Source organism: Pseudophryne corroboree, chromosome 6, assembly GCF_028390025.1.
Source record: "Pseudophryne corroboree isolate aPseCor3 chromosome 6, aPseCor3.hap2, whole genome shotgun sequence".
NCBI classification, from domain to species: Eukaryota; Metazoa; Chordata; class Amphibia; order Anura; family Myobatrachidae; genus Pseudophryne; species Pseudophryne corroboree.
The window spans coordinates 464,813,972-464,837,057 of NC_086449.1; the positions used below are offsets into that span (position 1 = coordinate 464,813,972).

At 45.6% G+C, this 23,086-nt stretch overlaps 1 protein-coding gene across 1 annotated transcript in view; it reads left to right on the forward strand.

Moving 5' to 3' along the window:
- The first annotated feature begins 2,466 nt into the window (after nt 1-2,466).
- LOC134932613 (V-type proton ATPase subunit S1-like) overlaps nt 2,467-23,086 on the forward strand; it is a 163,382-nt gene continuing 142,762 nt past the window's right edge. Inside the window, exon 1 of the mRNA XM_063927180.1 lies at nt 2,467-2,611. Within this exon, the coding sequence (XP_063783250.1) occupies nt 2,514-2,611 (98 nt within the window). The 5' untranslated portion in view covers nt 2,467-2,513. The remainder of the gene's footprint in view (nt 2,612-23,086) is intronic.

Genomic DNA, 23,086 nt, shown 5'->3' on the forward strand with positions numbered 1-23,086 from the left:
TACCCGCTATAGTGTATTGAATGCATAAAAGGAAGTGGGTACACTGTACTGTGGCATAATATAAACTGGGGGCACTGTAATATGGCGTAGTTTGAACTGGGGACTCTGTATGTCATAATGTGATTTGGGGATACTGTGTTACATAATATGAATTGGCAGATACTGTGTGACATAATATGAAGTACTACTAATGTTCATAAAATAAACTAGTACACTACTACACTACATTAACTAAGACACTTCTATGGATTATAAATTGAACTACTGTATGGCACTATTATGGGGCATAAAATTAACAACTGCTGTGGAGAGGTGTCTCTAGAACCATTGGGACAGGGGCCTCATCAAAATGTTGCTATGGGGCCCACTAAGTTTTGGCTATGCCCCTGGAAAGAGGGGACATGATAGAAACTTTAAAATACACCAAGGGTCTTAACAAAGTTCAGGAGGGAAGCATTCTTCAAAAGAAGAGTAGTATTAGAACTCAAGGACATACACTGAAACTGGAAGGAGGCAGGTTCAGGGGACATTTAAGGAAAAATAACTTCATAGAAAGGGTAGTGGATAAGTGCAATAGCCTCCCATCAGAGGTGGTAGAGGTTAAGACTGTAGAGCAATTAAACATGCTTGGGATAGGCATATGAATATCCTTACAAAGAACTAAGATTCAAAAAGGGTGGAGACTACCTAAAGCAGTGCTGGGCAAAACGTTGATCGTGATCTACCGGTAGCTCGCGGAGCTCCCGCCGGTAGATCGCGGCCAACTTCTTCATTACAACTGTAATGAAGTCCGAGTCCAGAGCGTTCCCAATGATGCATTGTGCGGGTGCACCGGTGACGTTATGACATCAGCCGCGCACCCGTGCAATGCATCATTGGGAGCGCGATGTGAGGCTGTGGATCAGGTTTGATCCAGTCAGCGGTGGCAGGACAACAGCGGCGGGAAGCAGTGTGAGCAGGCACGTGACAGCAGGGAGCCAGCCAGCGGAGAGCCAGCCAGGCACCAGCAGATAGCCAGCCAGCCAGTGGGGAGGCACTCAAGCCAGCTAGCGGGGAGGCACTCAAGCCAGCCAGAGGGGAGGCACTCAAGCCAGCCAGCAGGGAGGCACTCAAGCCAGCCAGCAGGGAGCCACTGTATCCAGCCAGCGTGAGTTGTGCATAGGGGTCAATTATGCACTGGGAGGGGGTTCTGCATAGGGGGAATCTGCACATGAAGGGGAACAGTATGTTGCACAGCAGGCTGTTCTGCAATGGAAGTGGGAAGGTGTATCTGCACAGAGGGCTGTTCTGCAGACAGTTATGACAAGATTGTGTTTATTAATATGAATGTATTTTTTGTAATGTGGACACAAGCATTGTGCTATTATTTAATGTTGTCATTATTAATGCTGTTTTTAAATGTGCGCATTCTTATTGGTGTTGTTATTTGATGGCGTCATTCTTAATGCTATTTTTAAATGTGTGCATAAGTATTGGTGCTGTTAGTTGACGTTGGTAGATCACTGGCAAGTAAATGAACAAAGGGGGTCATTCCGAGTTGTTCGCTCGCAAGCTGCTTTTAGCAGCTTTGCACACGCTAAGCCGCCGCCTACTGGGAGTGAATCTTAGCTTATCAAAATTGCGAACGAAAGATTAGCAGAATTGCGAATAGACACTTCTTAGCAGTTTCTGAGTAGCTCCAGACTTACTCGGCATCTGCGATCAGTTCAGTCAGTGTCGTTCCTGGTTTGACGTCACAAACACACCCAGCGTTCGCCCAGACACTCCTCCTTAATTTAGCACATCTACCATCAGCTTCCCTGACATGTGGGGGGACGCCCAGCACAGGGCTAGTCCGCCCCGCATGTCAGTCCCTGCCCGTCGCACAAGTACAAAAGCATCGCACCGCCGGCCCACCCCCTCCAGCCCAGCAACCACCTCTGCCTGTCAATCAGGCAGAGGCGATCGCTGGCCTAAGACAGCCGTCGGCTGTCTGGCGTGCGCCGGCGCACTGTGGCGCTGGCGCAGTTCAGACCAGATTGCTGCTGTGCGAAAACGCACATCAGCGATCGGGTCTGAATGACCCCCTATGTTTCTATCCTTCATAACATCAGGATTTTATAAAGTAACTGTATAAATTTACCAAAATCTGTGAGTGGATTTTATTTTGTGAAATGTAATCTCCAAAGTTAAAGAACCAGCAGCTATTTTTTTTCATCAAAAATGATAAATGTCACTTTTCTAAAATGGATGACAATAAATACGGTTTAATCTTTTATATATAGACCATTCATCAAGTCATTGAATTTGTAAATCATCATTTATATAATGCACAGCAAGTTCTCAGCCCACAGCAAGAGAGCAGAAGGATTGCTCTATTTATTATATACACAACTGACTGCAGTGTTTACATAAAACAATATGCACACTAACTTGTGTTCAGCGACTACTCCAGCTATAACAGTATTCCCCTTCTGCTTGGTTACGTTAGCATTACATGTTCATTCTCCTTCAGGTCTCCTCTTATAGTGATCATGCAGCTTTTGCCTGGGTTCTCGCTTATGTTCTACATCTGCATATCAGGAGTGACCTCTGTAAGTCATGTTCCCGTCCTTCTATGGTCAACAGAAAGGTGAGTGACTAAGTGGGGCACAATAGTATATGCTAGTAAAAGAATGTATTATACTTCACTTTATGAATAAATATGAATATAGCTAATCTACTAGTTAGTTATTATACAGAATACTGTAGTTGTCAACTGTCCTTACATTTCCAGGGCAGTCTCTGATTTTTAAGAGCTGTCCCTGGAAATGTCCCATGTTTTCCATTACTCAGCAGTTGTACAGTACAATTTTCTTGTTTTCCATCTCTCAGATACAACTTTTACCATACACTGTTATTTCATTTATAGTTTTCTAATATTTATTGAAGAAGAATATTTAAAATGCAAAAACATGGTACAAACTAGTAAAGAAAACGACAAGATGGCCATTTTAGTTCCCCATGGTCACATAGTTGCCTACACAGAGAGAATGGCACTCACTCTGAGGTGTGGGTGCAAGGAGATGGGATGTTGGATCTGTGTTGGAAGGGTCTGTGTGTTTGTGTTTGTATATGGATTGAGCGGTGGGGGAGAGAGGTTGTTAATGTTTGTGGTGTGGAAATATGAGGATAGTGGTATGTGAGCAGTGTCCTTGTGTTGGTTGTGTGGTGATTATAAAGGGATGCAGTTAAGTGACCGGCGGTCCAATTATAAACTGTGTCCATATTTTATGTGTGATCAATGTATTGTGCATGGGTGTAAATTCTGTGTAGAGTAAATCGAGGAGACCAGTTCTAAAAGACCAATCAGTTTACTGAGAAGTCACAATGCTTCTCTGTGGATGGTGGAGATTACTTGCTCGGGTCTGTTCTTTTAGTGAACACCCTTTCCATTACAGTGTTGACTATACTCCCACTGTGTATTAGTAGGTGGTGTGTGCTTGTTGGGGGGGGGAGGGGGTTTAAGGTGAATCTTTGAGTGATCACCTTAAACCATGCGGTTCTAGACCAGATTGTCTTCCCTGCTGGACCTATGAGCCACAGACTTCTTATTGCCTATGAGCGCTTATGGGTGTGTGCAGGGCCGTTTCTAGCCAATTTGGCTCCCAGTGGGAGATTTAAAAATGCGCCCCCCACCTATGACATAAAAAAGATGTGCCCCCCATAGATATAAAAAATACAAATGTGTGCGTGCTTCCAGAAATGGGGAGTGGCCTTGCTAAAATGGGTGTGACCTTGCTAAAATGGGCGTGGTCTCACCTGAAAATACTACCTTACACCCCAGTTTTTGACCCTGCACCAACAGATCATGGCTACCACAGGGGAAAAAAAAATCCACCATATTAAGCCCCACACAGTAATGCCTCCTGCACCATATTATGCCACTCACCGCAATGCCCTTGATACATTATGCCCTACAGTAAAGCTTCTAATTACTTTTAAATTACCTGCTCGTTGCTAAGGGTTTTACGTGCTGGGTGTCATGCTGGTTGCCAGGGGTTTCATGCTCTGGCATCCATGCTGGTTGCCAGGGGTTTCATGCTATGGGACGAGTGTCATGATCGTTGCCATGGCTGTGCAATGCCAGTTTCCAGGGCTGTCTAAATTACACAACACTGGTGGTAACTGGCATTACACAGCCCTGGTAACTGGCATTACACAGCCCTGGCAACTGACATTACACAGCCCTGGCAACTGACATTACAGAGTGTAATGTCAGTTGCCAGGGCTGTGTAATGCTAGTTGCCAGGGCTGTGTAGTGCTCTTTGGGGTGTTTACAGTGCCCGCCCAGCCGCCCGTCAGCATCTCCCTCCTCCTGCCTGCCCATTTGCCAGCCAGTCTGCCCATTGCTGTGTCCTGGCTCTCCCTCCACCCTGTCATTAGTACTCCGCTCGGGGGCGGAGTTTCGCATAATGACGCACTTGCGTCATTATGTCACATTGCAAATGCGTCATTATGCAAAACTCTGCCCCCTGAGTGGAGTAGTAATAGCGGGGAGGATGGGGAACACCATAAGCCATCAAAAGAGCCAGGGCAGGTGCCCCGTGCAAAGGCACGCCTCACCCGCCGCAAGAAACAGCTCTGGGTGTGTGCACTGGATACAGTACAATTCAAGATCAGTGGCAGTGACCAGCGCTGGTAGAGAAGTTGGTAAGGAACCTGGCAGTAGGCGTGCAGTTGGTATGCTGCGCCTTCTGCTCCATCCCACTTGTCATATGTGTGACGTGTTGCTCTTCCTGTAAAATGTTCCTGTAAAATATATCAGTGATACCTAATGCTTAATTGGATACCCCCTTAAGCTCTTGTTTGCCCATGTGTTTCTGATGGGTATAGAACCAGAGGCATATTAAAAGAAGGAGGAGCCTGGGGGCACTCCCATGCAGCTCTACCCATAACATGCTGGTGGTGCCATATTTCCATCTATGTATTTGAAAAGATGGTATATGCACAGAAGATAGCAAAGGTTCTGGCACAGTCCATATTCTTGGTCTGCACCATCTTTCTGAAGGCATTTCCAGTAAGACTGCGCCACTGACACAAGGTTAACAAGGAGGAGTGGAAGGCACTGTTTGGCACAGCTTGGCTTGTTTTTGATGCAGGGGGTATGGCCACCCTTAAGCAAAGGCATGGGCCCATGTGCACCACACACCCTGCACCTATAACAGAAACGCCAATGAATAGAATGTGAGGTTGATGGTCACTTTGTCGACAGAAACAAATAGCAGAATTCTGGTGGCACTATCACTTACAGCATTGTTTTTACCATGCGGGTATGCCATTTTCTATACGTTTCAAGTTTTAAGGCATGATCCATTATTGCTTAGTGAGAGATAATGTGGAGAGAGATAAAATACCATCCAACCGGGACCTACCGGTCATTTTGCAAACACAGCCTGTAACATGGCAGTTAGGAGCTGATTGGTTGGGACTTTATCTCTCTCCACTTATTCTCTCTCCAAGGCGTATATTTACTAATGTTCAATTTTATGCTCGATTTAAATCGACTAAAATCAAATCAAATTGAACATCTTGTTCACACATCAAATCCCCCATTTACTAGCATTCAATTTTGCACTCGATTTCAAAATCAAATTCGATGTTCTTTGATTTTGACTAGTGACTTTGTGTTTGGTTTAGGATGTCCATTTCAAAATCACCTATAACCTATGAAATTGAATACAAAATAGAAAAAACTTCCTACTTTATTCCTATTGGTCCAAATAAATCACATGCAAGAAGTTGCTGTGGTTTCTCTAAATTTCTGGTTGTGCATCTCTCCGATTCTGGGGCACCTGCGCATGCACAGGACCTGTTCAGTGCATGTGCAGAATGAGTCCTGCATCATCGCACACAGTGCCACCTCAGCCGCAGCCTGGAGTGATGTGCACTTGGTCCATCTCTGAATAAGGCACATCATTTCTACAGCCACATAGAACCACATGTTTGGGTCCCTTTTTATTAGAGATGTGCACAAAGCCTCAAGTGTTTCTTGATTTCTTTTAAAATTGATAAAAACATCTAAAATCAATAAATTTAGGCCTGTCACATACAGCCTTTTCAGTATTATTAATATCTGGCGTGATTCATGGACAGACGCTATGGCGACGGGGCACATTGAGGATATGCAAAATGATTTAATAAACCCACCATCCCTGAAAAGTACAGAGACGCTCAGCAGAGCAATCGCAAAGGCACAGCAACTGCGTACACATTCCCAGAGCACACGCAGATCCATTGATAATCAGTAGCACAACTTAAGTGAAAGGCCACACAGCATGACATCCTGAACAGAGGTACTAGAGGCACGCTGCTTGAGTATGGATTTGCAGGCGCATCCAGTGACATGCCCCAAAAATGACTGCTCCCCCATCAACACACACAAACGTATCTGACTGTCAATCACTCTTCATAAAGATGAATGTGCAAGTGGCATCGCTATTAGACTTTGGAGCATGCAATTAACTGAAAAAACATTAGCATAACGTCCATCATCTCTACTTGCATAGACATTATAATGAAGGTTTAGGGAACAGAATGTTGTTCAAGAACTAAACTGCTATTAGTCTATATTTTGGGTAGTTGTAGTTCGAATTTGTGTTTGATTTTCAATTTAATTGTTAGTAAATCAGGGGATTCTATGTTTGTCTATGTGAAAGTACCGATGTTTTCCAATGCTCGATTCTGAGTGGGATTTGGTTTTATGGACCCTATTCAGGTTGAGTAGCAGATTCTGCTAAAGAGCAGAATCTTCTACTCAGTAAGATCGCATGCTGGGGTACACCCAGCACAAGGTAAGGCTGCCCAGCATGCCAAGTCCCGCCCAGCTTTGCGATCGCAATCTAATTGCGATCGTATTGCTGCCCAGGGAATAGCAGATGCCCCCCTGCGTACACAGCATGGATAAGTATGCAGCTACACCACCACCATTTTCTTTATTGGAGCAACTGCGTATGACGTCATGCAGCAGCCCCGAAAATGGTCCAGCCACGACTGCGTTGGCAAGACCACTCACCTGCAACGGTCCGTTGCTGCACCCCCCACAGCCACCGCTGTTAATCGCAGCGCAATCTCAATGATGCACACTGTGAAGGTTCGCACATGCACAAATGTCCAATAATTGACTATTTGCGATTCTCGGACATTAGCGATCAGAGCTGAATGAGGGCCTAGATTCGATTTTACATTTGATTTTGCCTTTAGTAAATCTCCAAATGCAAAATCGAATGCAAGTTAAATGCAAAATCACCCTATACCCAAAATCGAACATTAGTAAATATACCCCCAAAAGTTGATGCATATGCCCCATAATGTACGCAGAGTAACAATGATCTATGTAGAATTTGCACCATTTTGGGATAGTGCCATCTGCATTCTGCTGCAATATTGTCACTGTCAACAAAGTAACCAGCGACTCCTCAACTGTCCCCCGAATAGCCTATAATCAGTCATTGGGATATTCAGTACATTGAAGGTTTGAAAGTGATCTTCTTGTATGGGACAATGACCTGCTAATATAATTAATGTAAAAATAAAATAAGTTGGTTTTGTAGGTCATAAAAATAAGTAAACACTAAAAAATGCCTGCTTTGCACGATCCTCTGGGACAGTCTAGATTTCAGAGGGCTGTCCTACTGTTACACGGTTGCCTTGTGGTCAAATGTGTACTGTTATTGGCTTGGCACATTTGGATAAATTTACTAGGTGGCTGGTTTCAAATCCAGGCAGGATTGCAGCATATCCCAGACGGATTGCACCTCACTGATTTAGCTCAAAACAACAACATTTCCACTGAAAAAGTACACTTTAGAATAGAAAATGCTATCTTGACCCCCCCCCCCCATTAAATTACAGAAAAACACAGTTTAATTAAGTAGCTGATTCAGAACTAGCCACAAACCACCCAAGATGCTACAGCAATCCTGCCCCCGAAAAATGATCCGCCTCTGGCAAGTGGGTTGTTTGAAAGCTAGTCACTAGTGGACACTGACATTTTAATAATATGAATGCTCAGATTAGTCAGAGTGTGGGAGCTGCCATCCTCTGACCATTCCCAGCATGTTTAAACCACAGGGGGGTAACGGCAGCTCCTCAGTGGGGTAAGTGTTTAAGAACTGATGAGGTTCACTTTTGGTTTCTGCTTAGAAGGTCTTTGGTAAATACTCACGTTCTAACTTGCGGGCGGTCTGTAGCAATGCCCATTGGGTTGCATGGCCCTCAGACTCCAATTTTTAGTAAATTTACCCCATGGATGTTGTGGATATGTTCCCATTCAGCATAGTACAAAGTAATTCAAGTGTGTTTTAACAGTGGCTGGGGTCTTCTCAGAAGCACTGGACACACACTCAGGCGGGTGTAGTATGGTATGCTGGCGGCCGGGCTCCAGGCGACCAGCATACCGGAGCCGGGAGCCCGACCGCCAGCATACCGACAGTGCGGCGAGCGCAAATGAGCCCCTTGCGGGATCGGTGGCGCGCTACGCTATCTATTCTCCCTCCACCCGAGGCTGTGATGTGGCCACACCTATAATGAGACAGTTGCTATAAGGCATGTTGCAGCACTCAAATACTGGACACATTTAACATTAACCCCCACCTTGCAGAGCCACATGGTTTTCACAAGGTGCAAAATTGAACATTTTAGGTGCATCTACTCTTAACTTTAAGGGGCAAATGTATCAATTATCAGTCTTCAAACCCAACAATTGTATTTTTTTTCTCCGCTTTTTATGGCTTTATAAAATGATGTACCATATGGATGTGTTAAAAATCACATCCAGGAATAGGGGCTCCGAAAGGAGCCAGTCACGGGATGTGTTAGAAGAAGTGCAGTGATTACATTAGCGGTCACTTCATTTCTATATCAGAACCAAACTGTGTCACTTTGCATTTGCGGTCCGCTGACAATACATGTGTGGTCATTTTTGTGAAAGGTAGCCTATAGGCTACTGCGGCTAACCCATTCTAGAGCTTGGTACACTACATCTGACAGCGATGGGGTCTGGGGCTGCGACAGATATTGGAGAATCTTCTGCAGTCCCTCCGTGTTACACTTGGGTGATACACTTAATATTTGTGGGCAGGGCCACCATCAAGGGGGTGCCCGGTGTACAGTTGTCCCGGGCCCGGCCATTCTAACAGAGAGTGGAGGGCCCGGGCTGCTCAAACAGCGCACCATTTATAATCCTGGCGGCCGCCGCCTGTGTTACTGTCCTTGGCTGCGCCCACCACCGGTGGGACTGACACGCCCCCCTCCGCCCGCCGCAGATCCTAAAAGCAAGCTGCACTGCTGCAGCTTGCTGTTTAATAAAGTTATTGTATTAGGATGCGGCGCGGTGTGACGTCATGATGTCACGCCGCGCCAGTGAAGAGAAAGAAGAGGAGCCGCCAGACTGAAGAGCTCAGTACAGGAGGCACAGACAGAGTGGGAGAGACGACAGATTTACAAAGGGTAAGTATGTAATGTATCATATATCATGTGTATGTTTGTGTTATTGTTGTTGTTTGTGTGTGTTGTGACTCTGAGAAGGGGGCCTGGGGCTGGCTGAGTAGCTGTTATGTCATAATGTGTATACTGTGCTCTACCGGCGTAATGTGTATAACGTGCTCTACCTGGCGTAATGTGCTCTACCGGCGTAATGAGTATAACGTGCTCTACCTGGCGTAATGTGCTCTACCGGCACAATGTGTATAACGTGCTCTACCTGGCGTAATGTGCTCTACCGGCATAATGTGTATAACGTGCCCTACCTGGCGTAATGTGCTCTACCGGCGTAATGTGTATACCGTGCTCTACCTGGCGTAATGTGCTCTACCGGCGTAATGTGTATAACGTGCTCTACCTGGCATAATGTGCTCTACTGGCGTAATGTGTATAACGTTCTCTACCTGGCGTAATGTGCTCTACCGGCGTAATGTGTATAACGTGCTCTACCTGGTGTAATGTGCTCTACCGGCTTAATGTGTATAAATGCTCTACCTGGCGTAATGTGCTCTACCGGCGTAATGTGTATAACGTGCTATACCTGGCGTAATGTGCTCTACCGGCGTAATGTGTATAACGTGCTCTACCTGGTGTAATGTGCTCTACCGGGGTAATGTGTATAACATGCTCTACCTGGCGTAATGTGCTCTACCGGGGTAATGTGTATAACATGCTCTACCTGCCTAAAATATTTTTTGTAAAAGTGTGGGGGCCCTGCCTATTTTGTCAGTCCCAGGCCCCACAATTTCTGGTGGCAGCCCTGTTTGTGTGTTTGCTGCAAATAGTGAATGATAATAAATAGGCTCCTAACTGGGGCCTTTCATGAAATGCTTAACTGACTATAGGACACTAATTATTTATTACAAATTTTCCCCATTAAATAACACTTCTTATAGTTTATGCTAAATGTAGCCATAATCCTATGATACTGTTGCTTTTGCAGGATTTATGTTTTGGCACTGTTTAATCTAAATCCGCATAGGCTTTCAGTGCAGAATTCTAAAACTGTTTTATAAATACACAAACTGGAATAAGTTATGTCTACTAACAGAGGCTTAATCAGTCAATTTATCAATTTTTCAAAAGGCAGCCAGTTTACTGTTTGTATTCTCTTCTTCATGCATTCTAAAATATTAGGTTTAAACTGAATGACATTTTTGTTTTCCTGCTGCCACTGGCAGGACCTGCATTGCAAGGTGTCCAGAACAAAAACTATTACTCCCAGCTGTGGGGACCATCTGGTCATGTGGCCCGGCCTTTCTTTTGATGAAAGAGGTTTATGAAAAATGTATTGCACAGCAGCCCTTTCAGATGAATTTTTCATAAGCTCTCTGTAATAAATAGAGGCCCAAACCTCATATTAATTTCTCCTGTCTAAAGATGAATGAGTGGCACTTGTTTTGCAAAAAATGGTCTTAAAGGATGTGCATGAGAGCGGCACTACTTTAGTACCTATCACTCATGTAATTGATTATGATTATGAAGTTACAAATATCATTTTTGGATTAAGTTATGACAACAGTATGCATAATTGCTTCTTTCCTCATTGCCTGCTAGTAGAAAACTTGGATCGTTATTAAAGTACTTTATTAATGTAGAGTGCAAAGCTGCATAGACAAATTTGGAAGCATCCAGGAGAGGTTAAAAAATCAGGAGGGTGCAGTAAGGTCTTTTATGCTGACCTCCTTTAATCCGCATATCATTAATTAATATCTTGCTCAACTATAATAATGTGCCAGAAAGTAAATGAAAAATTCAATTTCCTCATAATGAGGTGAGTTGTGCAACAAACAAAGGAGGAATTGACCGTTTGCACAACAATACTCACTCCTGCTTTTCAGACTATTGTCCCAGTCATCATTACCAGCTCATACGTATTTACAGTATGTTGATTGTCAAAAATGCTAAGGCTTTTGATTTAAAGGGAGAAGAAAAGACAAGTTACAAAAACATTATAAATATTTGATAAGATCAGTGGGAGTCACCCCCTTAGGGTGTTATTGTGTTAATGAGATTTCACAAAAGGTCAGTGCAAACTGTAATAAGTACATGTACACAGGACTTAGCTACAGCTTGTTAACATGCCAACAGTTGCCACAAACTCTATAATGGCCCATACACATGGTGAGATTCGGGCTATGCCCGATTCTCACTATGCGACAGGGGCCAGGTCGGCACATAGTCAGTATCGCAGGCACACTCATTATGTGCTTGTGATTCTGACTATGTGCGATTTTCTATAGAGATAGTCAAAATTGACTTGCCTGCGCAGTCTATCTATTCTTGCGATGCCGGGACCGCGCATCGGAATCGAATTGGGATCACAAGGTGACTTTCACCTTGCGATCTGCACTAACTTTTCTTACGATTTTGACTATATAAAATCGTAAGAAAATATCTCACCGTGTGTACACACCTTAAGCGTCATTAAAACCTAGTGCAAGTAGCGCAGAGGTGTACTACATTGCACAGCAACCAACTATACATTAGTTTTCACTTTTATAAGTTGTACTAGACATTAAAACTATATTCAGTTTAATTCCCCTAAATTCTTGCAAATTAAATGTTATGAAGGGGTTGGTATGGGTGACTGACACTGGGGATTAGAATGCCGGAGGGGGGGCGGGGTGTGAGGGCAGTTTCTATTCCCACACTATTGTTATAAGTGGGAATAGTCCATGTTGGTCGGCAAGCCGACTCTCGGGATCGTGAGGGGGTGGGATGTAGTTGTAGGTATTGACCTGCGGTTTCCTGACTGCCGGCCACATAACTACATACCTTATGAAGTATATCTTGGTTTACTGTGTATTGGTCCTCATTCAGATGTAGTTGGAATTGCTATCGCTGTTGCATACACAGAAGCAACAGCTCTAATATGGCAATGCAGGTCCAGTGCATCGGTACTTTGTGGCATGGCAGCAGATCCTTCAGGACCGGAATGAGGGCCATTAAGATCTATCTATCTATCTATCTATCTATCTATCTATCTATCTATCTATCTATCTATCTATCTATCTATCTATCTATCTACAGTCAGTGGCAAACGCAGGTTTTGAATGGGTTTTTTTCCCCAGAACTGGGCGGAGCCAGTCACGGGGGTGGGGACTGAGGTGACCCAGTATATGCTGGGTCCGTAAAACTAGTGTGTCTGTGTGTATATATATATATATATACATATATACATATATATACATATATATATATATATATATATACATACACACACATACATATACACATATACATAGCATATTAAACATGCATACATATATATATATATATATATATGTACACACACATACAGTACACATATATATATATATACACATGTATATATATCATATGTGTGTGTGTGTGTGTGTGTGTGTGTGTGTTTATATGTATGTATGTATATACATGTGTATATATGTATGCACATGGATATATATGTACTATAATTAAAATAAAGTAAACTTTTATTGCACTTACAAGTGCCACCAGGAAGACAGCAGGCTACAGAGGACGCTAGACAGCCATTAATAATACTCATGCAGCTAAAAAAAAAAAAAATTCAGTGGAGGGGGGTTTCTGGGTGCTCGGAAACCCCCCCTGGGTGCGCCACTGACAGTATCTATCTATCTATCTATCTATCTATCTATCTATCTATCTATCTATCTATCTATCTTTCTATCTATCTGTCTGTCTGCCTATCTCTACCCAGTCCCCATTGACATTTGATTAAGCCTTGGGGTTGCCCGGGGCACTTAAGACAGGCGGGCCCCGATGGAAAGTGGGGGATGTATATTAAATTATGCATACCTCCCAAAAAGTCCTATTCCAGGAAAGACAAAATGCTCTCTACCTGGACTTCCCACTTAATGTATGATTGGCGCCACCTGTGTTGTACTATTTAATTGATAAGAAAGGTGTTTCAACACAGGTGATTGCAATCATAAAATAAGAAGGAAGTCCAGGTAAAGAGCATTGTGTCCCTCCTGGAATGGGTCATGTTGGGATGTATGGATTGTGTATATTAAATTTAAACCAATGATGTTTATTAGTTTTATCTAATAGTTTAATAATACCTGGGTACTGGTTAAAGCTCCACCTAATTGAAAGACAACTATTTTATAAACTTTTCTTGTAGCGGAACAAAGACAACTTAACCTTAAAATACAGAAAGAAAAATAAAATAATTTATCTTGTCACATGCAAGAATAGCAGCAGCCTGTGTACTACTTACACACTGGGACAGGACTCAGGAGGACTCTCTGTGTGTGTCTCTATCTCTAGACCCAAATTGCTTATTTGCATAACAGTTTACACAGGACTCAGACGCCCAGGCAGGGAGGAGGGGACGCTTGGATCCCTGTTTCACTTACTGCTCTCTCCACCCTCCTATCTCTCTTATTGTCAGAAAGCTCTGTCGGTAGCTCATGAAACATGATACTCCTGTGTCTCTACCTGCACTGCATATTGTCCTGCTTGCATTCTGGCTGCTGGTTCTGCTGCTGCTTAAGAAGGAAACCTAGTGATGTCAGTGTGCTCTGGGCGGGGGGCCCCCTGACAAAAGGGAGCCCGGGGTACAGTATGCCCTGCATCCCCCCCTTAATCTGGCTATGTATATTCTGGTGGGGAATGGAGAGTGATCATTAGAGCCCAGCTTCATGTCGGAAAAGGAACATTTAAGTGAATGCTGATGACTCAGATTTCCAGTATTATGTCAAGGACAGAGACAATGACTGGCATAGTGTGATATAACATAACTACATTACAAATGACATGCACTAATGTATTCTTGGCACAGTACATACATTTTTATTCTGTTCACCAGAATATGACCAGTAAGTATACAATGCTGTTAACATTCTTAAAGCTAAAATGTAATGTCTGTATTCTTTGACTGTTAGACACGTTACATGCAAACACCAGTCCTTCCACGTCAATAGTAGATGATTTTACCATCGAAGGCAGAAACACAGATCGTTTCACGCCATCGATGGTAACTGTGGGCTTGATGGGTTTTTTTTTTTTTGCTTTTACATTTGCACTGCAGCACAGAGCTATTAGGGCAGGCTGTCAGGAATCATCAATGGAACACCATTACAAATTTTCAATTGTTAAATCCATATTTACCATCGATGGTAACTTTTGAAGGAGGACACACTGATGGCCATCCCTAGACAGGGGGGTGAAATAAACTATATATATTGTTATTGTAATTGTATGCATGTGTCGCCCTGTTTGTCCTTCAAATCAAGATGTACATAGCTGACATTATGTAATTGATAGTTATCTTGTATTTCAGAGGTCCAGTAGCATATATAATATAGCTGTTACAAAACAATAATAATATAATAATAATAATGATAATGGATGTGCATAGTATTTAGGGGGTCATTCTGACCCGAGCGCACGCTGCAGTTTATCGCAGCGGTGCGATCGGGTCGGTACTGTGCATGCGCCGTCGCCGCAGTGCGCCGGTGCATGCCAGATGGCCTTTGGCCGTCGATGCCTAGCGATCGTCATTGCATGATTGACAGGCAGAGGCGGTCGCTGGGCGGGAGGGGGCTGGACAGTGGCATTAAGCCGCCGTTTAGGGGGCGCGGTTCGTCCAACGCAGGCATGGCCAGACTATTGGCCGCTGCGACCCGGGCTGCGAAGAGGTTCTCCCGGCCATCCGCAGGAGCTGCACCACTGGGGGGGGGGGGGGGGGCGGCACCACTGATATGTGGGGTGGACTAGCCCTGTGCTGGGCGTCTCCCCGCTTGTCTAAGTGCCTGATGGTAGCTGTGCTAAATTTAGCACAGCTACGATCAACTAGGAATGACCCCCATAAATGGGAAGCAGTTAAAATACCGCCAGTTGGGATCCCGGTGATCACAATACAGATGCCAGAATCCTGACAAGCAGGGAAATGATAATGCCGGAATACCACACAGGCTATTCTCCCTCTGTGGGTGTCCATGACACCCATAGAGGGAGACTGTAAGTGGCGATTGCAAGGGGCTTTCTAGCGCTCGCCCCACTGCCGACATAGTGGTGGCCGGAATGCCACTGTCTATATACTGACGGCCGGCATCCTGCCCACCGGTATATCATACTGAACCCATTTAACTGTATGACTATACCATGTTCTCAAGGGATAGTACTACCTTGTGCAGATAGTATGTTCATGAGGAAAAAATCTGTATTGATTAATTACCTTTATTAACCACTTAACTGCTCATAAATTGTCATTTCTTTATTATTACTTATTCAAGTTTTAAAAGCATTTTTAATAATATATTAAAATATTGTATTTTTCTCCACTCTCCACATTCCCCTTTCTCTTCTTCTCCATCTATGTCCTTTCCCTCCCTCTTTCTCTCTCCAATGCTCTGCACCTATCCTTCTCCCTCCCGACTGCATGTATCACCACCCCCCTCACTCTCTCTTGTGCATTTCTGACACAGGTGGGAGGGGTCACAGTTCAGACCAACTGTCATTACTTTCAAATGTGATGATAGCACAATTTAATATCGGCAGTAAACTTTATTAAATAAATGTTAAATCCCTTTCTCTAAGGCCTAAGGGGAAGACAGATGGATGGTTGTTTCTAGAACAGAGGACTGCTTCTTAGTTGACAGCAGATGTTTTGTCCTCCTCTCAACACAGGGGTGTTTTCAGAGGCATTTCTAGAGAGGAGGAGGCCTGTGTGCAGGCTCTGTCTGGGCACTCTCCTCTCTAGCCGACGGCAGCGCTATGCTCCAGGCACTAAGGTCCCTAGGGGACCCTAGCACTGTCCCAGAGTCTACAGTGCATGCACAGATCTCTGGGAAAATGGCGTGGCAGACATTTTTACCAGTTGTCTTTCTACTGCTCATGCGTGAAACACTGGGAAAATGGCGCACCATTTTCCCAGTGATTTCTGCAGCACTGCTGCAGCGCCGCAGGACTCCGGAGGTTTAGTATGAAAAATAATGGGTGCAGGGTGTGTGGTTTGGGCCCCACTGGACCCAAGGGGTCCGTGTGCACCGCACATGCTGCACACATTATAAATACGCCAGTGGGTGTTTTAACAGAGGAGGGGGCCCGTGTGCAGACTCCAGGTGGGCCCCCTCCACTCCACAGTGCAGTAGGCTTTGGCATTGTGTGTTATGCACACCAGTGCCTGCAGGAAAGCACTGGTGTCAGAACTGTTATGCACTCCAGTGTCTGCAGGAATGTACTGGTGTTTGAACTGTTATGCAAAACAGATGGACTCACAGACAAACTGGGGGATATGACATAATGTACACAGAAGGGGATAGGGTAACAAAATACACACAAAGTGAACAGAGAAGCCCAGAGGCTAAGGAACTGAGTATCTCCCTTGTATTAGAACTGCTCAGATGGAAAAGCAAGATGTTGTGTTTTAATACGTAGAGAACCCGAAATGCTGTTGCTAAGGGCAACAGCAAAACCCTAAAGGGTTACCAACGGGTGTGGCAGTAAACTCCTTGGTCAGAGATGGAATGATAGACACAAGGAGAATCTCCACAATCCTAATTCTCACTTGCAGTGCACAGGTTTTAGCTTACTGCCACTAAACTGACCCCTGACACCTAGCACAGTGAGACAGGATGAGACAGGCAAGTCTTAGAATACAGCCGCAAACTTGCTAAGTTCACAGAGTAGTAACAGAATCCCAGCAAGCTAAACGACTGACTCCAGTCTTACTGCTAGGTCTGGATTGGCAGAGTGTAATACCAAATCCCCAGGCCTATTTGCAGTAAGCAACAAACAAATACAAAGCTACACAGTACTGGCTAACTTTCCTGAACTGACTAACCAACAAAGATTCAGCAGCATCTGCTTACCCTGAAAAGAGGCCTTATAAAGCAGGTGCTGTCCACGCCCCACTCAGACCTCACAGACTGTGAGCACAAAAACCAGCACCGGATCCCCTGCCGTGCACAGAGCCTATAACCACTGCACAGCAAAAGACCCGAACCGGAGTATCAGCTGCGCTCAGGTTACTCCACTAGCACTTGTCTCCCGGTTGCCATGACGACGTGGCAGCACAGGGCAGGAGACCCTAACAGTACCCCCCCTCTGACGAGGGGTCAAAGAACCCCTACCACCGGGTTTATCGGGGAACTGCGAGAAGAAAGAGCGTATCAGTCTGGGGGCATGAAGATCACAACTGCGCACCCACGACCGCTCCTCCGGGCCATACCCCTTCCAGTGCACCAAAAATGACAGCCGACCCCGAACCACCTTGGAGTCAAGAATCCTTTCAACAACAAACTCCCTCTGGCCACGTATCAGAAGAGGGGAAGGTCTTCCACTGGAAGAAGGATTACTAATCGCCCGTTTTAAAAGGGAACAATGAAATGTTTTATTGATACCCAAAGAACGGGGCAGATCTAACTGAAATGCCACCGGATTGATAACCCTGGTGATCTTATAAGGGCCGACGAACCGGGGCCCTAACTTATGAGATGGCTGTCTCAACTTCAAATTCTTGGTAGACAACCAGACGAAGTCTCCTAATTTGAAGCTGCAGGGTCTTTTCCGCTTATCAAAAACCCTTTTGGTCACTAATGACACAGACACAAGGGCTTTCTTCACTTTCCGCCAAATACCTCTAAGGACCGAAACCACAGAGGAACCACCAGGCGTGGAGTCCAGGGGGTCAAAAGAATTGGCCTTAGGATGATGCCCATACACACAAAGGAAGGGAGAGATCCCTGTAGCAGAGTGAGCCGCGTTGTTATAGGCAAACTCCGCCATGGACAGATGAGCAACCCAGTCAGTCTGACACTTGGAGACATAACACCTGAGGAACTGCTCCAAGGACTGGTTCACCCTTTCAGTCTGCCCATTAGACTGCGGATGGTAGCCTGACGACAAGCTGACAGAAATCTGGAGATCGGAACAAAATGCCCTCCAGAATTTGGCCACAAACTGGGATCCGCGGTCAGAGACCACATCAAGTGGCAACCCGTGGAGACGCACAACATGCAGCATAAATAATTCAGACAGGCGTCTGGCTGATGGCAGCCCAACCAGTGGAACGAAGTGCGCCATCTTCGAAAACCTGTCAACGACAACCCAGATGGCTGTCATCCCCGAGGATTTGGGCAAGTCCACCACAAAATCCATTGAAATGTGGGTCCATGGCTTAGATGGGATAGAGAGTGGATGTAATGGGCCAACAGGAACCCCTCTAGGAGTCTTATTTCGGGCACAGATGTCACATGCCCGAACCCACTGATCCACATCCTTAGCCACCGAGGGCCACCACACCGCCCTAGATAGCAACTCCCGAGTTCTGGCAATACCCGGGTGACCTGCCGACTTCTTGGCATGGAATTCCAGGAACACTCGCTGTCTTAACCTAGGAGGCACAAACAAAAGACCTACCGGAAGGTCTGGAGGAGCCTGCTCCTGTGCTCTAAGGACTAATGATAAGAGGTCCTGGGTAATGCCCACTTTAATACATGATGGGGAAACAATGGGCAACGGCTCCTCGGTGGTCTCCTGGATTGGAGCAAAACTCCGCGAGAGCGCATCAGCCTTGATGTTTTTTGACCCAGGGCGATATGTTATCAAAAAATTAAAGCGAGCAAAAAACAAAGCCCATCGTGCCTGCCTGGCATTGAGACGCTTCGCTGACTCTAAATATGCCAGATTCTTATGGTCAGTGAGAATTGAGACCACAAACTTAGCCCCCTCAAGCCAGTGTCTCCACTCCTCGAGTGCATCCTTAATAGCCAACAATTCCCGGTTACCCACGTCATAATTCATCTCGGCAGGCGAAAATTTACGGGAAAAGTAAGCACAGGGATGAAGGCGGTTATCAGACACTCCCATCTGAGAAAGCACTGCCCCAATACCCATCTCAGAGGCATCCACCTCCACCACAAAAGGACGCTCTGGATCTGGGTGTCGCAGCACCTTGGCCGAGACAAATGCCCTTTTGAGACGGGCAAAAGCCGCTTTAGCCTCACAAGACCAGTGAGCAACATCCGCCCCTTTCTTAGTGAGTGCCACCAAGGGCGCCACTATAGACGAAAATCCAGCGATAAATCGTCTATAAAAATTCGCAAAGCCCAGGAAACGCTGAAGCGCCTTCAAACTAGTGGGCTGCACCCAATCCAGGACTGCCTGTACCTTGGAACCCTCCATTTGGAAACCTTCTGGGGAGATAATATATCCTAGAAATGCGATTTGCTGAACTTCAAATTCGCACTTCTCCAGCTTCGCCCCAAGCCGGTGGTCTCTGAGTTTCTGGAGGACTAAGCGTACATGCTTCCGATGTTCCTCCAGGGAATGGGAGAAGATTAGGATGTCATCTAAGTATACAACTAAGAATCTATCCAAATATTCCCTGAGCACATCATTCATGAAATCCTGGAAGACTGCCGGGGCATTACAGAGCCCAAAAGGCATCACCAAATATTCATAATGCCCTGAGTGGGTATTAAAGGCAGTCTTCCATTCATCCCCCTCTCTTATTCGGATTAGATTGTACGCACCGCGTAGGTCAATCTTAGAAAAAATGGTGGCAGTACGAAGCTGGTCAAACAAGACCGAAATGAGAGGCAGTGGGTATGAGTTTTTAATAGTGATACGGTTCAATTCCCTGAAGTCGATGCAGGGTCGCAACGAACCGTCCTTTTTACCCACGAAGAAGAACCCCGACCCAACTGGAGACTGTGAAGGTCTGATAAATCCCTTAGCCAAGTTCTCCTGAATGTACTCTGCCATAGCCTGAGTCTCAGGACGTGACAGGGAGTACAACCTGCTCTTGGGAAGCTTAGCATTTGGCAACAAATCAATGGCACAGTCATAGGGGCGATGGGGAGGTAGTACCTCTGCAACTTTTTTGGAGAACACGTCCGCAAAATCTGCATAACACCCTGGCAATCCTGGCAAACTTAGCTGCGAGAGCCTGACTGGAAGGCTCAAGCAACTCCTGAAACAATCAGTACCCCAACTAAGAATCTCCCCAGAGACCCAGTCAAATTGAGGATTGTGGGCCCTTAACCAGGGTAACCCCAACACCAATGGGGCAAAAGTACAGACAGTCACATAAAAGGACAATTTTTCAGAGTGTGTGGCTCCAATAAACAAAGAAATCTGGCTAGTGCAAGAGGTAATTTTACCTTGGGATAATGGTTCCCCGTTTAACCCACAAATCTCAATTTCCGATGCCAAGGGTACTAAGGGAACAGAGTGTTTCAGGGCGAATTGGCGGTCCATAAAAACCCCGTCGGCCCCACTGTCCACAAAGGCCTCAGTCTTGACAGTTTGACCGAGGATCTTCAAGGTCACCGGAATGATAAAAGTCTTCTTGGGAAATTCTGACTTCTGGCCTGACAGGATATTTCCCATCACCCTCAGGCCCTGAAGTTTTCCGGCTTTTCTGGGCATGATACTGCCACATGACCTTTATTCCCACAGTACAAACACAACCCCTGCTGTCTCCTCCGCGTCTTCTCACGCGAGGAGAGGCGGGTAGCCCCAATCTGCATATGCTCCTCAGAAAATTCCTCAGAGTCTGAGGTTCCCTTGGGAAGGAAGGAAATCTCAGTCTCCCTTTCAAGCCTACGCTCTCTCAGCCGTCTATCCACCCGGATGGATAACTGCATGAGCTGATCCAAGCTATCAGGCAAGGGATATTGTACCAGTTGGTCCTTTATTTGGTTAGAAAGACCTCTTCGGTACTGGTGTCTGAGGCGGGGTCATTCCACTGGGTATCATGGGCCAACCTCCGAAACTCCGTACAGTAAACCTCAACTGGCCTTCGCCCTTGCTTAAGGATCGAAATCTGAGCCTCGGCTGAGGCCGTCTTGTCAGGGTCATCATACAACATGCCCAGTGCCGTAAAAAAAGCATCAACACTTTTAAGCGACGGACAGTCAGGCTGCAACCCATATGCCCAGACCTGTGGGTCTCCTTGTAGCAAGGAAATCACTATGCCCACCCACTGAATCTCCAACCCAGAAGACTGAGGCCTAAGCCGGAAGTATAGCTTGCAGCTCTCCTTGAAACAAAAGAACTGCGAGCGATCTCCAGAAAAACGATCCGGGAGATTTACTTTCGGCTCCTTAACCCCTGCAGGTGCTGCTGCTGCGGGAGCTCCGCCAGCAGCCTGGGAGGTGTGCATTTTAATGGACAAATCATTAAATTGTCGAGTCAGGACCTGTACCTGATCGACCACCTGTTGCAACGTATTTTGAGGGGTATGCTCCATATTCCCACAAAATTTCAACAGGAGTATTAGGCTGCTGAATATGTTATGCACACCAGTGCCTGCAGGAAAGCACTGGTGTCAGAACTGTTATGCACTCCAGTGTCTGCAGGAATGTACTGGTGTTTGAACTGTTATGCAAAACAGATGGACTCACAGACAAACTGGGGGATATGACATAATGTACACAGAAGGGGATAGGGTAACAAAATACACACAAAGTGAACAGAGAAGCCCAGAGGCTAAGGAACTGAGTATCTCCCTTGTATTAGAACTGCTCAGATGGAAAAGCAAGATGTTGTGTTTTAATACGTAGAGAACCCGAAATGCTGTTGCTAAGGGCAACAGCAAAACCCTAAAGGGTTACCAACGGGTGTGGCAGTAAACTCCTTGGTCAGAGATGGAATGATAGACACAAGGAGAATCTCCACAATCCTAATTCTCACTTGCAGTGCACAGGTTTTAGCTTACTGCCACTAAACTGACCCCTGACACCTAGCACAGTGAGACAGGATGAGACAGGCAAGTCTTAGAATACAGCCGCAAACTTGCTAAGTTCACAGAGTAGTAACAGAATCCCAGCAAGCTAAACGACTGACTCCAGTCTTACTGCTAGGTCTGGATTGGCAGAGTGTAATACCAAATCCCCAGGCCTATTTGCAGTAAGCAACAAACAAATACAAAGCTACACAGTACTGGCTAACTTTCCTGAACTGACTAACCAACAAAGATTCAGCAGCATCTGCTTACCCTGAAAAGAGGCCTTATAAAGCAGGTGCTGTCCACGCCCCACTCAGACCTCACAGACTGTGAGCACAAAAACCAGCACCGGATCCCCTGCCGTGCACAGAGCCTATAACCACTGCACAGCAAAAGACCCGAACCGGAGTATCAGCTGCGCTCAGGTTACTCCACTAGCACTTGTCTCCCGGTTGCCATGACGACGTGGCAGCACAGGGCAGGAGACCCTAACATTGTGCCAGAATCTACTCCGCATGCGCCAGACTCCAGAGACATGGCTCCGCTATATTCCGGAGACTAATTTCACTTCTGCGCCTGCACGGGAGACATTTTGGCCATGATTTTTGCTGTGGCTGCAGCACCCAGTGCAGGACTCCGGAGAGTAATAAAACATGGGTGCAGCGTGTGTGGTGTGGACGCCCATAAACCCAGGGGCCCGTGTGCACTGCATACATTGCACCCATTACAGAAACAACAATGTCTCAACAGATAATGGGGGTAATTCCAAGTTGATCGCAGCAGGATTTTTTTTTAGCAGTTGGGCAAAACCATGTGCACTGCAGGTGGGGCAGATATAACATGTGCAGAGAGAGTTAGATTTGGGTGTGGTGTGTTCAATCTGCAATCTAATTTGCAGTGTAA